Below are 18,182 nucleotides of genomic sequence, written 5' to 3'. Positions count from 1 at the left end.
CTGAGGTGGAGAACAGACTGTACCCAGCAGAAGCAAGATTCATGGTCTTCATTCTTAGTCCACTACGCTACTCATTGTAGCACCTGCCTTTTTTTTTTTTTTTAAAGGGGGTGGGGTAGGGAAGCTTTCTACAGAGCTAAACGGTTACTTCTGCTGTGTATTCCAGTCTGGTGATTTGACCTCAATCAGGTTTCTGAAGCTGGTCTGGTGTGACTAAAGTGTTTGAGCATGAACTCTGGCTGTTAACGTTCAAAAATCACCTGGGAGAGAACACAGGTTACACCCAACCTGAAGGAGGATAGGTTGACTTCCTTTGTAAGTGAAGGAATTGGGGAGGAGATTTCTAGGCTGAGGGAACTATGCTTAACTGACTTAAAACAAGTGGGAATCAGATGGATCTTATCTTTTGAGGAAAAGATAACGCTTAATTGAACTATGAGGCCAGCTGAATTGACTAACAGTTTTATGCCATGCATGAATAATTAGGGACAATTCAGCTGAGCTGGATGTAAGACTTTTCGGAGCTTGGGTTTGCTGTAAATAAATTATTGCTTTGAACTCTCAGGCTTACTTTGCTCTGGCCTTTTCTGACTCCATCCCTCCCACCTGTGTGTGAAGTGATTCACATACTTGCCCCATTGCAGCTGCTAAGTAAGCGGCTGAACTTTTTAGTTCACCAACTGGCCCAACCCTGAGAGTCCAAGGAAATTACTTCTTTGCTGAGTGTAAAACTATGAAAGGTTCACCAGGGTGACCAATTTGACAACTTTACTCTGTTTGACTACCTGGGCTCGCATTTGTTTATTTGTTCTTCATTTTGAGGAATGGATTAAAGTCAGGGAACAATTCCATTATTTACTGGGAAAAAAAACCCATAAGTATTTGAGAATTTGGTCAGATGAGCACTTATACAACAAAATAAAAAGTCACAAAACTGGGGGAGGGGGGACATTAGAAACAAAGTATCTCAACTCCAGAGAAGCAGAAAATGGTAATGTATCAAATCAGTCAATCTGCAAACATTTATCAGCTCCTATGAGCTGAGCATTTGCTAGGCATTGGTTAGAGAGGGGAGATGGACAGAGATCCAAAGGAAAACGGAAATCAGATTTGTTACCTGTATTCCAATAGACAGACATCGGTTTTTCTTGAAGTGATCTTTCTTTCTTTCTTCTGCAGTGACTGTGGCTGTAGTGGTAGTGGTTGAGACCGTGGCAGTATTGCTCCCCATATGTTGACTGGCTGGTCCGTGGATCTGGGCATTAGCAGCTTCGATGGCAGCAGTCAGAGCCTTCATACTATCCAAGCTTTCTGTGGAGTTGCTAAGTCCAGACTGACTGATAATATCTCCCCTTTGCCCCTGTCCATCCATGTAGGCATCCTGGGCAGATTCTGTGCTGCTCTGGGCTGTGATAGAAATGAAAGGTTTTGTGGTAGTTCTTGGTGGGACTGGAGGTGGTGTCTTCTTATATGTTGTAATGCAAGATGACACTGGAAGACAGTGAAAACAAGGACAGTATGATTTCTGTTTGGGTTTTGCTTTCTGAATTGGCAGCTAACCATTCATCAGGAGTTTAGGCACATGAAACAAACACACTAAGACATTGAACATTTTTAACTGATAAAATATAATGATAATCAGAGCAGAGGGGACAGAATCAGAAAATACAACTACTCTCCCAAGTAGACACTAACAAGAATCAACAGATAAAATGTGAAATTAGCCAGGGAATCAAACGACCAAACAAAATCATTTTTAAGTGTCTCCAAATACCCATTATGTAACCTAGGGTACCAACGTTAAATTCTCACCTGGAAGATACCAAGCTAATGTAATTAAGGCAAAGTAAGCTGTAATCAAGTTGTATGGTAAGTTTGTATCACAGAAGTTTTTGGTGACTGATAAAGAATATTGAAAAAGGAAAGAGCAACAATCAAAAATGGAAACTCTAGTGTTTCTCCAGCACCATCCAAACGATGCTGGATTCTAATGCCATCATGGACAAAATTATCTCTATAACGGAAAAAGATATTAATAGTTTACATTTATATTGCAAGTGCTTCACAGACAGTATTTCATTTGAACCTCAGAAATATAAGGAAGTTGGGGCTAGTGCTCATATTTTCATCCCTCTTCTATAGTTGTCTACAGTAGTCTCCAGATCTAGAGTTTTTTTGTTGTCGAGTTGTTTTAATCGTGTCTGATTCTTCCTGACCTCATTTGGGGTTTTCTTGGCAAAGATACTGGAGTGCTTTGTCGTTTCCTTCTCCAGCTCATTTTATAGATGAGGCACTGAGGAACAAGTTAAGTGACTTGCCCAGGGTCACACAGCTAGAAGGTATGTGAGGTCACTTTAGAACTCATGAAGATAAGTCTTCCCAAATCTAGGCCAACACTCTATCCACTGTGTCATCTTACTGCCCACATAGATCTAAGTAGTAAAGTACAAATATTATCTCACTTTATTCGCACAACACTGGGAGGTGGGGATCTGAAGGCGGACTTAGAAAATAGCTATTCTAACATACTCGTTTTCCAGAGGAAGAAACTGAGAACCAGCAAGGTTATGACTTGCCCAAAGTAATGAGCATCAAGGGTGGCATTTGAACCCAATCCTTTGCTGCTTGTCTCTATAATTGAAAACTTTGGGCCCCAAAAGGTTAAATAATAGCTCAAAATCAAACAACTAGTAACAGGAAGAATCAGGACTTGAAACCAAGTCTTCAGACTACAAATCCACTATGTCAAGATTATCTTGATGTTAATATCTTTTTTTTTGTAAGATCTAGTTTCTTTCTTCTGATCCTTTGTTCATCAAGTAAGGATTGGTGATCCATAGATTGCTTTTCTGGGTATAATGACCTACTGAGATATGTCTGTATATACTAGGTATGAGCAGCTAAGTGGTGAGGTGGATATAGTACTGGGCCTGGAGTTGGGAAGACTCACCTTCCTGAGTTCAAATCTGGCCTCAGACACTTACTAGCTCTGTGACCCTGGGCAAGTCACTTCACCCTATTGCTTCTGTTTCCTCATCTGTAAAATGAGCTGGAGAAGGAAATGGCAAACTACTCCAGTATCTTTGCCAAGAAAACCCCCAATGGGGTCATGAAGAGTCAGACGTGACTGAAAAACAACTGAAATATACTAGATATACCTCATGAACACACAAACTTATACAATATATACAAACACACTAGAAGATATATCTGACATATACACGTGGTAAATTAATAAAGTAAAATTCTATCTTACAAATCAGTCATGAGAGTTTGGTTGTTGTGATTCAGTTCCCCAGAACTTGATAACCCCTGGGAAATTTGTTAAAACCAAGTTTCTATGCCCCTAAAGAGCTAAGGACCAGACCCCCAGATCAATGGTGAACTTTCTTTTCCCTTCTCTCTCAGGTTCATCAGATACCAGCTGACTATGAGGTCAAGGGAAAACAATGGAAGTTTAAAACAAAAACAAAGATGAAACTCTCCATACAATCTTAACTACATCAAACAGTCATAAAAGAACTATATCCTATTTGTTTTGAGCTTATAGTAAGATAACATGAACTAGATTTTGGAAAAAAATCAAAGATCACAAACTTCCCAAGCCCAGATTCTTGCCAGCCAGCACTCAACTTTTACCATTTTGCTGTTCAATCCTTTTTCCATTGTGTCTGATTCTTTACCATTTGGGATTTTCTTGGCAAAGATACTGGAGTGGTTTGTCATTTTCTTTTCCAGTTCATTTTACAGATGAGGAACTGAGGTAAAGAAGGGTTAAGTGACTTGCCCAGGATCACATAGCTAATAAGTGTCTGGGGTCAAATTTGAACATTTTCTTTTTTAGGCAATTGGGGTTAAGTGACTTGCCCAGAGTCACACAGCTAGTAAGGGTCAAATGTTTGGTCTGAGGCTGAATTTGAACTCAGGTCTTCCTGACTTCAGGGCCGGTGCTCTATCCACTGCACCACCTAGCTGCCCCTCATGCACTTTCTAATGACTTCTGTCTAATGTTCCTTTAAAAATCTGTTCCCAGTAGCCCTTATGAATTTTCCACAGCAGGATCTCTGTCCAGGTCTCTTTGTTGCTGGCCTCAATACTACCCAGGCTGACCTCTGAACTATAGCTTTGAAATACATCATCCTAACTAAAGCAGCTACCATATATCATTGAATGTGACCTGAGTTTCAATGTTTAAAATACTTGCTGAGGCTGTTCAAAGGAAACATCCTATAAATATGAACCTAAGTAAATGGTTCCTTTTTTGCTGTTCTGCTAGTCCATTGCCCTGTGATTCAGATTTCCTTGACTATAAAATAGAATGATGCTTGGCTATTTACTATCTGAATGTTGCATAGGGATTCACAAAATCAATGGTCACCTCATCCTGTGAGCTCAATGAGCTCTTTTCCCTCCGAGGGAAAAAAAGATGTAATATAAATGTAGTTAACTTCAGTTTATCTGAGGTGGATGCTATATCAGGTTTTACTGGGCAAATGCTGTTCTCAAGTTTGTTGACAGCCTCTAATTGGTTAATTTAATTACTTGGTCTTTTGACATCTTTTGCTCCTGCCCTTTTCTTTGCTTAGTCTATAGGCAAGCCCTTTGAAAACTCAACAATGATTTTTTTTTTTTGATCAAGTGTAGCTTTACTTAGGTTGGTGCTTTGAGGGGGTCCCTCTTTCTTGAACTTACTAAGTATTACTTTGGAAATACTTAGTTTTTATTTATATAGATACATATTGTGTTTGCTAGTACAATCTAAGCTTCTAGAGGGCAGGGACTATTTTGCTTTTGTCTTATTCTCGAGGCTAAGAAGCAGTGTTTTGAAAACAGGTGCTTAATTGATGTTTATATAACTGCCCCATCTGACCCCACCTAGCTTTGATCCCCAATTGTTGCCTTTATACTAAGGCACTTCAACATACATAATTATGTGCCTTAAAATATCTCAATTTCACCCAGGAACTCTATGAACACAATTACAAAACACTTTTCACGCAAATAAAGTCAGATCTAAATAATTGGAAAAACATCAGTTGCTCATGGGTAGGCCAAGCTAATATAATAAAAATGACAATTCTACCTGAGCTAATTTACTTATTCAGTGCCATACCAATCAAACTACCAAAAAATTATTTTATAGAGTTAGAAAAAATAATAATAAGAGTCATTTGGAAGAACAAAATGTCCAGAATATCAAGGGAACTAATGAAAAGAAATGCAGGGGAAGGTGGCCTAGCCATTCCAGATCTTAAATTATATTATAAAGCAGCAATCATCAAAACTGCTTGGTACTGGCGAAGAAATAGAATGGTGGATCAGTGGAATAGGTTAAATATGCAAGACACAGTAGTCAATGACTATAGGAATCTATTATTTGATAAACCCAAAGACCCCAGCTTCTGGGATAAGAACTCACTCTTTGACAAAAACTGCTGGGAAAACTGGAAAAGAATATGGCAGAAAATATTCCAATTTCCTTCCCACTTCTTCATTCCCATGACCTTTCCTCCACTGGACTTCAGATACACATAGGGATGGTCATATCTTGGCCAAACTCACAAGTGTTCTATTTCCATGTCCCTCATATCATCAGATAATCTTTAATCATTCCATCTTTACCTAAGTCTTAATACTCCTAACCCTATTCCCTGACTTTATTGTGACCTCCAATCCCTCTATCTCTCAGTACTTTCCCAGGCTCTCCCCATTACTCTGGCTACACTCTCTACCCTTCCCACTTTTGATTACTTTGTGAACCAGTTCAACTCTACTAGCTATCCCCTATTCTCAATCCCTTACCTCCTTGTTTTATCAAAGATCATACCTTGTCAGACCAAACCCTGGACTATTCCCACCATTTATTTATGTGCTGCTTAAAAGGCTGAATCAGTAACAAAACTATACTGACAATGTCCACTACAAATTTGTTATCTGATCTTAACTGGTCCCTCACTCTAGCAGGCAATTCTTCCATAGCAACTATTCCAAACTTCCTTTCTCCTCAAACTTCTTACACCATTGCCTTCCCCACCCTCTCGGCTGCAGAACTCAGTTGAAAATAATGGCTATTCACTGAGAGCTCATTTTCATCTCCTATCCCTCTGACTTGACCCCCTCATTATCTCCACCTTTGGGAAAAAAATAGCCTTTCTCCTCTACAAGGTCAACTCATCTATGTGTACCCTTGGTCCCTTCCCTCCATCTTTTCTAGTATGTGCTCAATTTCTTACCTTCAATCTCTGTCTCCTGGTTCCTTTCCTATTATTTACTAACATGCTTAATGAAATGTCCCCTAGTCTTAAAAAAAAGTCTTCCATCTATCTTTGTATATCTTTCTTCCTTCCCTTCTCAGCTAAACTCTGAAAAAGCTGCCAACAATCAGTGCCTCCATTTCTTCCCCTTTAATTTGTTTCTAGTCAGGCTTCCAACCTCATCAGTCAACTGAAACTTCTCTCTCCAAAGTTACCAGAGATCTTCCATTGGCAAGTCTAATGGCTGTTTCTCAATCGTCAACCCTGGACCTCTGCAAGTGCTGATGCCTTTCACGTTTTTCCTCTTTGGATATTCTCTCCTCTAGGGATTTTTCTGACATTGCTCTCTCCTGGTTCTCCTCATTTCTTCTGATTGTTCCTTCTCAGGCTCCTTTGCTTGATCTCTACCCACTGGGGTGTTCCCTAAGGCTCTGTTCTGGGCCCACCTTTTTCCTCTCTATACCTTCTCACTTTTGGATCTAATCAGTCCCTCTAAGTTCAATTGTCACCTCTAGGAAGATTTCTAGATACATGTTGCACATAAATGTACACACATGTATATGTATATAAGTGCATGTTGATAATGTGTACAGACACATACACATATAGATACTATATATAGATATCAATATATAGATATTGATATATATCGATATAGATATCTCTATCTGCAGCCTAGTTTATCTCCTGAGCTCTAGTCCCACATTGTTGTTGTTCAGTCATGTCTGTTGAGGTTTAGAGGTGCTGGGACCTCAAAATCACAACATGGGGGTCCTGCCCGAATGAATTAGACCCAAGCCTTCTTTCAGCCAAAGAAAAGGTTTATTAGAACATCCATCATAGTGGCCAGACTCTTTAGGAGTCTGAACATTACTGAGCCATTGGCTAGATTATGAGTCTGGGGTGCCTGGAGAAGTGGTCTAAAGAGGATCTGGATGGGAGTGGCCAGTAAGCTAGGGTGAACAGAACACCAGGAACCTGGACCATGAGGTCAAGGGAGAATGAAGCCTAGATAGGATTAAGGGTGGGAAGTGTCTAGGGGCAATTGGAAGGTAGCAGAACAGAATTGGGAGGTTGGGCGCAGCCACAAAGAAAGGCCAGTTGAGTGGGTTACAGCCTCAGGCAAATGCCAGAGATTTGGGAAAAGTCCAGGGATTTTCTTTTTTGGGGTCCAGATCCCAAAGACATGGTCTTTTCCTTTTAGGGTTTCAGATCCCATCCCCATCAATGTCCTACTCTTTGTGACCCCGTGGACATGGACCATACTGTCCATGAGATTTTCTCGGCAAAGATACTGGAGTGGTTTGCCATTTCCTTCTCCATCAGATTAGGGTAAATCGAGGTTAAATGATTTGTCCAGTGTCATACAGCTAAGGTCTGAGGTGGGATTTGAACTCAGTTCTTCCTGACTCTGGCCCAGCACTCTATCCACTGAGCTGCTTAGCTGCCTCATTCCAATCACCAATTGCCTAATGGACTAGAGGTCCTGTAAGTATTTCAAATTCAACAAGTCCAAAAATGTTCTTTCCCCTCATATCCATTCCTCTTCTGATGTTTCCTATTACTATTGAAAGCACCACCATTTTCCCAAACAAGTAGGTTCCCAATCTTGGTATCATCCTTGACCCTTCACTCTCACTTATTCTAGATATCTAAATTGTTGCTAAACCTTATTGTTTCTATCTCCATAATATTGCTTATCTATACCCTCTTCTCTCTCTACTCTCACAACCATCAAGTTAGCTCAGGCCTTCATGCCCTCTCACTTGGACTATTGCCCTTCTCAGTGATCTCTGTCTCAACAGTCTCCCTGTGGCATCTTCTACACAGGGGCCAGAGATTTTTAAAGGCAGATCTGCCCACGTGATCCCCCTACTCATTTAAACTCCAGTGGCTATCTATTGCCTTTAGGCTCAAATATAGTCTGTTCTGTTTGGCCATTTAAAGCTCTTTAAAACCTGATCCTTTTCTATTTTGCTGGTCTTCTTACACATTACTCCCCTCACGAATTTTAAGGCCACAGTGGTTTATGGCTTATTAGGGTTAAGCACGTAGAAAAGAAAAACAAAACCAGAGACCTTGTTCTCTAGGGGATCCCATTCTAATGTGGGCGATAATATGCAAATAAGTATGCATAAGATATATAGAATAAATGGGAAAGGCCTCAGGTATAAAGGTGGAGTTTGGTCTGGGAAGCCTAGAAGTACATGAGAAAAAAGAGCAGTTCAGAAAAGCTAGCTTCGTCCACCTCTGGGCTAGCTGTCAAGGTTAACAGAGCATTTTCTAAGATCTTCTTTGGGCTTAGTTGAGGGAAGGGGGCTATTGGCCTTTCCGCAGTGAGAATGCATTCTAGGAGGGTCCTTCCTGGACCTTCCCTCCTTCTGAATCCAGGAGCTCCCAGCAAAGGTACTTATATTTCTTAATGTCCCACCGTGTGGGGCGAGGCGGTGAGAGGGGGAGAAAAGAGAAAAGAGGAAGATCAGGGAAATGGAGGAGAATGAAGCAAATCCTGTGCTCTTGATAGTCGCCTGCTGCTAGCAACCAGCATTCTAGACGCTTCCTAATGCCAGACAAATGCCGCCGTGCCTGGGCATGTCTCACTTGGAGATCTATTCAGCTGATACGGGGCGAGGAAAGAACCGGAGGGAGAACTCTCCCCTTGCTAATCAAACGTAACATTGTTCTCAGGAGGGATCTAAGGATGTAAAAGTTTGTTTCACATGCTACAACTGAAGAGTTGCTTGCTTTAACTCTTTTTAAAGAGACACCCAAGTTGCTACAAAACCCCGGCTTCCTTGGGTAAGGCTATTATGCAAATCCCGGGGGGGGGAGGATCAGAGTACCAGTTATTTAAATAAATAAATAAAAGCCCCAGGCACTTCATTACTGGAAATGATGCAAGATGCTCCCACTTCACCGGGAATGTAAAACCAAACAACTCTGGGGCGGTGTATTACAGCTGCTGCTTTCCAAAGGGAGCCTGAAACCTACCAAGCCAAAGAACTCTGCATCTTACCTTTTCCCTCCTCCCTAGCCCAGCCAGGAGCATGGCAACAAGCAGCTATGACGTGCGTGTGTGTGTGTGTGTGTGTGTGTGTGTGTGTGTGTGTGTTCGTGTGTTTTGAAAGGAGGGCTTTACAACACAATGAAATAGAAGATTTTTCTCTGCAACCCTGCTCTCTAGAGTCCCCTAGTGGCCACCATGGGAGTATTACTGATGTGCTGCAAAGCACGCGATTCAGTGTTTCCACCTTTCTCGGCTGCAGGAAGGAAGGTAAGTCAGTCTTCTTGGATGGGGGTGGGGAATGGATGTGTGGGGGAGGGGAAGTGGAGCTATGGAAGGAAGGATGATCTAAACCCAGAAGAAGTTTGGAAAGCTTGGGCCAGGGTTGCTGGTTTGTTTGTTTTTTTTAAACTTAACAGTTTTTACCAGACAAGAAGAGAATCAGATTCACCTGCATACACCAATGTTGGAACAGTGGATTCTACCTGGTGACTCCAGAAGGACGGAATCCCTGCCAGCGCTGGACCTGGCTTTTTCCATTTTTATCTCGCATCAAGATTTTGCAGCTTAGTTTCTTGGGGTCCTGACTAATTTGCATATTTGCCTTCCAGCTGGTCTGACCTAAGGAATGCTTAGGTAGGATTTAAAGGCAGCCCGAGGAAAGCAGGGAAACCTCTCCCTCCCCCACTTTTACCGAGCTCTTGGGCTTGTGGGGGTAAACACATTCAGATGCTACTGGATGAGCTGGATTGGTAATCCCTCCGAAGTTAACCCTTTTCTCACAAAAGTTGGGCTTTATTTGTTTGGTGGTGCTGCTCTTTCTCCATCTAGCATATTTCAACTGAGAAGTCTAGGAAAAGAAGTTCAGACAGACTACCTACTAAATATACATCTTATTGAGACCTTTATTTCTGTTTATTTAAAGAAGATAAAGTGGTGTTTGTGAGCAGGTCACTTTAGATGGCCCCAGTCCTGGGATAAAGTCTAGGCTTGTTTAATATTGAGTTGGAGTATTTTTAAAGAGGAATAATAGTGCTGAGCAACAGGTCAAACAGTGTTAGAAAGAGATACTTATATTTAAGGCTAATTGCTTTCTAAACTGTTTTCAAAAGACAACGGTGAAAAGAGGTGCTCTAGTGGACAGAGTGGCTTAAAGCTTCTCTTCTGACACCATGTCTATAGGCCAGTTACTTAACCTCTAAACCTCAGTTTTCTCACTTGTAAAATGGGGGAAGAAATCGCGATTGTACCTACCTCACAGAATTGTTATTAAAAAATGTAAAGTGCTTTGCAAACTTGCTTAATACAACATGAGCACCTACCAGGCACTATGTGTTTATTGAAGTTGAATGTAAATTCTCATTTTTAAAGAAGCTAGATTGGATTATATCTTAAATTTGGAAAGTACTTATATTGAAGACAAAAATGTTTACATCTCTGAATGAGTAGTTTGATAACTAACTAACAGCAGTATAACTATACACAAGTATAGGACAAGAATCTAAAAATAATACTTTCTCCAATAGATACTATAGGACTTTTTCTAACCGGAACTGTGGTGAAGACACTGAAAAGGTTTACTTTCTTACCTTTCCAATTGGTGTTATTGAATCGTGAAGGTGTGCTAGTGATGACATGTTCCATGTTTCATTTATAAAGATTATATTTCCATCTTTCCATCACTTCATCAAAAGAGATAATATTTGTAAATCACCCAGACCAGTGCCTGGCACATAGTAGGCACTGAATAAAGACTTATTCCCTTTCCCTTTAGAGAGGCAGCCATGGATAGAGGATACTGTATCTTCAGAGCTAGGAAGACCTGGCTTTACAGTCCTGCCCCTGAGAAGTACTGGTTGTGTGACTGGGCAAATCATTTAACCTCATAGTCCAGTAGGCCAGAGGAATCAAAGACCCAGCCCATGTGACCTGCAACACTATGGAGACCAGTTGAACCAAATTAAAATGTAATTGGGAAATATTTAATAAATAAATATACAACAAAACAATGTTAATTTGTGTTTTTCTAAGTCAGTATGTGGTCTGCAAGGAGAGTTTAATGGTCCTATTTCTGTTTGAGTTTGACACCACTAATTGTTGAAAAGGGTATAGGAATACCTGCCAAAACAGATACGGGAACTGTATGAACAAACCAAAAAAATACTTTTTATACAAATAAACAGATCTAAGAAACTGAAGTAATATTTATTGTTCATGGGTAGGTAAAGCCAATATAATTTAAAAAATGACAACCTAATTATTTATTCAATGTCATCCCAATTAAATTACTAGAAAATTATTTTATTGAGTTAGAAAAAATAATAAAGTTCGTTTGGAAGAACAAAAAGTCAGGAACTTTAAAGAAACAGGGAAAAAAGATGTAACTGAAGTAGATTCAGCAGTATCATACCTTAAACTATATTATAAGGTGAGAGCATTGTTGAAATGTAAAAAAAATTTTTTTAGATTTATTTTATTTTTAGGCAATTGCAGTTAAGTTACTTGCCCAGGGTTACACAGCTAGAAAGTGTCAAAGTGTTTGGTCTGAGACCGGATTTGAATTGAGGTCCTCCTCACTTTAGGGCCTGTGCTCTATCCACTGCGCCAACTAGCTGCCCCAAAAAGATAATTTTTTTATTATTTTAAATCAAAATTTTTCTTGTATAAATAAAACCTATGTAGCCAAGAATAGAAGGAATACAGAAAATTGGGGGAAAAAAACTTTCATAGACAATCTCTCAGATAGGATGTGATTGGTCAGAATATTGCTATGGTGTGGGAAATGAGCTGGTTGATTTAGAAAAATGTGGAAAGACTTCGACTTATTAAGGAAGATGCTATCTTCAGAGAAACAGATGATAGGAGAAAATAAGCATAGTATGGTCTTACATATATGTATGAGTGTCTGTATATATGTATATAGATATCTGTATATGTGTGTATATGTACACACATGTACATATATATATATATACATACACACACATATATATCCATGCTTAATTGTAGCCTTCTTTAGGGTGGTGAGGGGAGGGACGGGGAAAAATAAAGTAAAAAGTACATAGAGAACAAAGGAAAACCAACAAGGAAGCAAAGAAAAACTGGGAAGCTTTGAAAACTATGTGTAGTATTATATAGGTTTTCCTGAAATGGAAACTTATTGTTTTATATTGAATCCTCTCTTGTGGTCTGCTGTGTACATGGCAATGTTTTTTTTTCTTTTCTCATTTTGTATTTAAGTTTAAAATAAAAAAAATTTACAAAAAAAAGAGAGAGAAAGAAAAAGGTAGAGTAAGTTACCTCAGCTGGATGTTCTCTCTCCCAATGAAATCTCAGGTCTAGCCCCTATCCCTATCCATCACTTTAAGGGGAATCCCTTTCTAGCTTTAAAAATTCTGTAATCTATAAGACAGAAAAATTCTGTTGAATCAGTTACACTACTTGGAGTCTGTCAAGGTGTTTTTTCAGCATTGTATTTCCCCAAATGTGGTCTAGATAGTCTTCAAGTCATCCATACTTAATGAGTTAGAAGTCCTCAAAACTTGGTGACTTAAATATTCACATTTATGACTATTCTAAATACAGTTTCCTTCCAGTTCATCAGCTTCCTCAACTCCCATGGTCCCTATCTCCATTCTATTTAATGTACTCATAGGGGATAGTCGCATCTTAAATCCCCACCATCACCTGAAACTGTTCCACCTCCCCTCATTGATTACAATCTCTTATTCTACCTTTCTCATGGTTTCATTCACTACTCCAAAACCTGATTTTTGTCCTTACTGCAAGTACTGTCTTATTCCTTAGTCCTCCACAGGTCTTCCAGCCTATTATCCCTATTCTTACCCTTGATTCTCTTACCCCTTTGTCTTTTCACTATTTATATACCCTTTAGCCCAGTTCATCCCCACCATTTACCTTTTCTGTGCCTACATGCTGTTAGAAGAAGTCAGGAAACTTTATGGATTAAGTCTTTTACAAACCTGTTCTCTAACCTCAACTAGGCTCTCACCACTGAACTGCAATCTTTTTTTTCCCCTATTGGAGAGCTCCTCATAGACGCTATTCCAAATCTCTTCCTATCTATTCTAGCCCATAACTCCTTCCTCCTCCAGTAGATGACTGTTTTCTTCTCCTCATTAAAAAGACTCATATAATCTATAGAGGGCTCTCTAATAATCTCCCTTATTACAGAAGGTATAAACTTCACCCATTCCTTTCTCTTGTTTCATCCTCAAAAGATGAAGTGGCACTTCTTGCCAAGGTCATTGGTGCCCTTGATTACATTTCCTGTTTTCTTTGGAAGCCTTCCTCAGTGGAGAATCCCCTTCTCTCTTTTTCAGGCTCTCCTAGCTCCCCCAGTCTATTGACTCCTACCCTCTTGTCCACAAACACTGAATCTTCCCTATCTTAAAAAATCAAAACAAAGAGCTACACTTTTCTTCACCTTTCTATCCCTTCAAGCTTTTGCCCTACATATTTTCCATTTTCTTCCTCTTTTTTTTCGTCTCTTCCAGTCTTCCTACCTTATTGTACCTTATCCACCTATTGCTTGATCAGTAATGAGCTCTTTCTCAGTTTTTTTTTTTTAACCTTTCTGCATTTGACAATTTTAAACTGGTTTCCTCTTCTTTTCCTCTAGGCATTTTTTTTGGGGGGGGGAGGCAATCGGGGGTTAAGTGACTTGCCCAGAGTCATACAGCTAGTAATTGTCAGAGGCCGGATTTGAACTCAGGTCCTCCTGACTCCAAGGCCAGAGCTTTATCCACTGTGTCACCTAGCTGCCCCCCCAGGCATTTCTTAATACTATACTTTCCTAGGTCCTCAATCGGACCCTACCTGCTTAATGTCATCTGTAGTACCCTAAGTGTAGGTGTTCTATAAAGTTCTTCCCTGGGCCCTCTTTATATTCTTTCCTGTAATGATCTCCCATGCATTTCATGATTACCTCTATGCAGATGATACCTAATTCATCAATTTCTAATCTTCCTGAATTTTAGACCTACCTGGCTAGCTGCATGCTGGCCATTTCCACATGAATGTCCCTTTGGTATCTAACTTACCTAAAACTGAATTTATCCTTCTATAACTTACTAATGCACAGGTGGAACGTTGTTATTCCCTCACTCAAAAATCTTCAGTAATTCCCAGTTGGATAAAATAGAAGCTCCTTAGTTTTTCATTTGAAACCTTCACAATCTGGCTCCAGCCTACCTTGCGAACCTTATTTCGTGGCTAGTCTCCTCTCAACCTTATCCTATATTCCAGCCAAACTGTTCTAGTTTGAACTTTGAATGTCATCTGCTGTGTCAGGACTCTCTCATTCTTCCCCAATCCTACAATGCAGGCCCTCCTCATCTCATATATTGAAATGAATCTGTGATCTCATCAGTTTGAGAGTTCCTTCCAGCAATGCCAATTTTAACCATCTAGGCTTGCCCACTCTGTTCAGCGTTTATCTATTTTTTCCTAAACATTCACCAGCAGGGCTTCACCCAGTGTGTTAGAAGCCTTCCTCAATTTCTTCCAAACATTACAAAGATACAGTAGAACACTCAGGCTCTCTACCTGTCATCACTCTCTTGTAACATCACCAATCTTGTCATAAATTCCTTGATGACATCCTTTACATTTGTTCATCTTCAGAGTTCCTTGTCGGTTATAAGGCTGCGCCCATCCTTCATCTGTTCACCTTTCTCTATGTGTGACAGTCATCTTTAATATTTCAGAGGCAGTGATATTTCCAATTTGCTGCCATATAGTAACTCCAGTAAAATGTTAGTGTTGAACCAATCTGTATTTATACCTGTTAAAATAATTTTCTTTCAAGGCTCAGCTCAGGGACTACATCTTCCAGGAAAGTTTCCTATCTGCTTGCTCTCCTTTGACTCCATGACACCCTTATCTTGTATCAAATTTACCTGTGTGTGGGACTATAGCCCTCTTAGTAGAATGTAAGTTCCCTGAAGACCAAGACTTTTTTTTATCTTTCTATCCTCTTTGTGTGTCATGGTGCCTTGTTGAATAGTTCTTAATAAATGCTTGCTGAAGGGAAGGGATAGATCAGTGACACTGAGATGGGGCAATGTTAGTACTGCATTTTTAGGTAAACTTTCTTGGTTTGTATTAATAGGTTTGATGGAGAGGAGGGTTCACTCTGGGTAATATAATGGAATAGAAAAGGGATTGCTTATTGGTCTGTTTCACACTTTACAAGATGCCATGGTTCCTAGTTAACTGGTTACAGTCTTTGCACATTAGGGCTGCTTTTGTCTTTGCATGGGGTAGGTGATCAGCAACAGGAAAGAGAAGAGCTGTCCTGGAAGGAAAGAATCAGGAACTCAAAATGAAGAAAACCAGAGGTAAGAGGTGGAAGGAGACTGGTTTGGCAGGATGTAGACAGAAATACTTTTCTATTCTCTGAAGAACTGCCTGATATATAGTTAACTTTACATTCTACCTCTGTCCCTAAGTCCTTCCTACTGGGCCCTGCCCCAAACCCAGGCCAGCCTGTCTCTCCCACTTGCCAGGGAAAATGTTTGGAGACAGTTCAGGCTTTGATGTAACTAACCCTACACTCTAACCCTGAGTCCCTCCTTCCTTCCTTCCCTCCTTTGTTCCTACTCTCCCTCCTTTTTCCCCTCCCTTCTCCTTTCACTCACTCATCCTTCCTTCCCTTCCTCCCATCTCCTTCCCTCCTTCATTTTGTATTGAAGCTTTGACCTATTTTCTTTTCAACCTGGGCTGATTTGCCTGGCACCCCACACTCCCAAGGGCTCAACATAATGATGCTAAACTTAGGCAAGGTACCCAATTGGTTTTAGCTGTACTGCAGTTTAGAACTAAAGCAATCCACCAGCCTCATCTTCCCTCACACTGTTGGTTTGTATGATTTTGACCCTCAATTCTTTCTCTTTTGCTTTACCTAGAGATAGGTATGCATGTGCAGGTGGCCCTGACTGTCCTTTTCTTGATGTAATTGCCATTTAATCTTTTTTTTTCTCTCCTTAGATTTTGGCACACCTGCCTCTCTGTTTTTCCCCTGTCTGCCCGAGCAAGGAATAGGAAGACATTTGAGGGTTAAAAACTCTGTTCACTTTATGACTTTATTATTTCAGGAGAATTGGTTATCACCTGAAAGAAGTGATCTCAAAGCCTGGAGTAAATGAAATGATCAAGAATGAAATCATCCCACCCAGCCTGACAGCTGGTGACTAACTGAAAAGGGAGAGGGGCGGTAATGCCTACTCAGTAATATCATACCATGTGACTGAAAACAAAGTAGAAATGACAAAGCATTTATCTCTGCCAGGATGTTAGAACCAATTGTTTCTGGATGATAGTGTGTTATAACATACATATTCAAGTGTTTTCCTTATATCAGGAAAGTGATTGTGGTGTCTTTGAATGACCTCTATAGAAAGCATTATGTAATATCTAATGGGAGTTCAGTCAGGCTGAAGTCAGAACTGAAACTTTATTTTAGGGTTCTCAGTAACCTTTGCTCACTGACAAAGTGCCTGTAAACTAATGGGCTTTTGGGAAGAGGGAATCACTCTTGTATAAGCAGCAGTATGATGTTACATCAGGCAGATGGGGAAAAGCAGGGGAGATCAGACAGGAAGGCTTTTTACACAATACAAAGCCAAACCCATAAGCTTGGGAAAACAGGATGTCCATGTAAGTAAAGAAAAAAAGAAAATGAATACATCGAATATTCATCCTTCCTGTCGTTTAAGGCCAAATGAAATAAATAGTTATCCAGCACCAAGCATGGTATCCTGGACGTAGTATGCCCTTAATAAATGTTTGTTGAATTTAATTATTTTTTATTTGGGATGCAGGGCTATATGGGAATACTGTCTGTTTTAATTACCCTGTTAATTATTTATCCTGCTGTTTCCTTTATTAGGATATATATGTATGTGTATACACAAATACACACATATTTAAATTTGGGGCAACAAATGGAATATTATTGACATCTATGATTTAGTCCAGTTAAAATTCCAGACATTTTCTGGTCCCCAAAAAACAGAATTGTAGAATTTTATAGCTGGAAGGATAGAGTCTGGTCCTGGAATTTCATTAGAATAGGAAACTCTCAGGTAAGGAAACTCTTTCTTCTGGTGTAAGTTTACACTTTCTCTGTACCATTACATAGACTTAGCTGTCATGACCAGAGCACGGACTTGCCTAGTGTCTCATATCCTGTGTGGGTCAGAGTCAGGACTTGAAATGAGGTCTTTCAAGTGTCAGCTGTATTCACCACACCCAGCTGCCTCTCTATTACAACTGAAAGGGACCTCAGAAATCAATCCAACTCCTTTATTTTCAAGAAAGGTGAAGGAAAAGAAACAAGCATTGATTAAATGCCTACTATGTGCCAGGCATTACAAAGTGCTTTATCTGACCTTAATCTCACAACAACAGTTAGGTAGGTGCTATATTATTATCCTGATTTTACAGATGAGGAAACTGAGGCAGACAGGTTAAATGGCTTGTCCAGGTTCACACAACTAGTGAGTGTTTGAGCTCAGGTGTTCCTGATTCCATGTATTATACTATCTAGCTGCTGCTTCAGACTGTATAATTTTGGGGGGGGGTTGGGGGTGAGGAGGGAGGCAATGGTGTTAAATGACTTACCCAGGGTCACACAGCTAATGTCCGAAGCTGGATTTGAACTCAGATCCTTCTGACTCCAGGGCTGATGCTCTATCCACTGTACCACTTAGTTGTTCCTGACCATATAATCTATCAGTGGCAAAACTGTGACTATGCCCTTATCTCCTCACTTCTAGGCCCATGATATTTCTGCTGCTCTGGAGCTGCTATTCTTTGACACTTGATGACTGCTAAATTCAGCGTGAGAGACAAGAGTGAGAGACTACTGGCACAGCAAAGGTCTGATGCTATATCAGGAA

General features: G+C 40.1%; 1 protein-coding gene and 1 long non-coding RNA gene across 7 annotated transcripts in view; one reads left to right on the top strand and one right to left on the bottom strand.

The window, feature by feature from the left end:
• Positions 1-18,182, bottom strand: part of LOC114054060 (disks large-associated protein 1) — a 411,078-nt gene that overhangs the window by 91,450 nt on the left and 301,446 nt on the right. For 5 of the 6 annotated variants that reach the window (XM_027877129.1, XM_027877130.1, XM_027877131.1 and 2 more), the window contains one exon: positions 1,118-1,491. In XM_027877129.1, coding sequence (XP_027732930.1) covers positions 1,118-1,491 — 374 coding nt within the window. The remainder of the gene's footprint in view (positions 1-1,117; positions 1,492-18,182) is intronic. The other variant, XM_027877134.1, reaches the window with a different exon arrangement.
• On the top strand, positions 8,967-11,228 carry LOC114053734. The gene is made up of 3 exons (XR_003570414.1): positions 8,967-9,053; positions 9,439-9,528; positions 11,033-11,228. It is a non-coding gene; the product is annotated as an uncharacterized LOC114053734 (long non-coding RNA).

Source organism: Vombatus ursinus, unplaced genomic scaffold (assembly GCF_900497805.2).
Source record: "Vombatus ursinus unplaced genomic scaffold, bare-nosed wombat genome assembly UNPS02014812.1, whole genome shotgun sequence".
Classification (NCBI taxonomy): Eukaryota; Metazoa; Chordata; class Mammalia; order Diprotodontia; family Vombatidae; genus Vombatus; species Vombatus ursinus.
The sequence above is the reverse complement of the archived record's forward strand: the minus strand, read 5'-3'. Positions and strand labels throughout refer to the sequence as shown.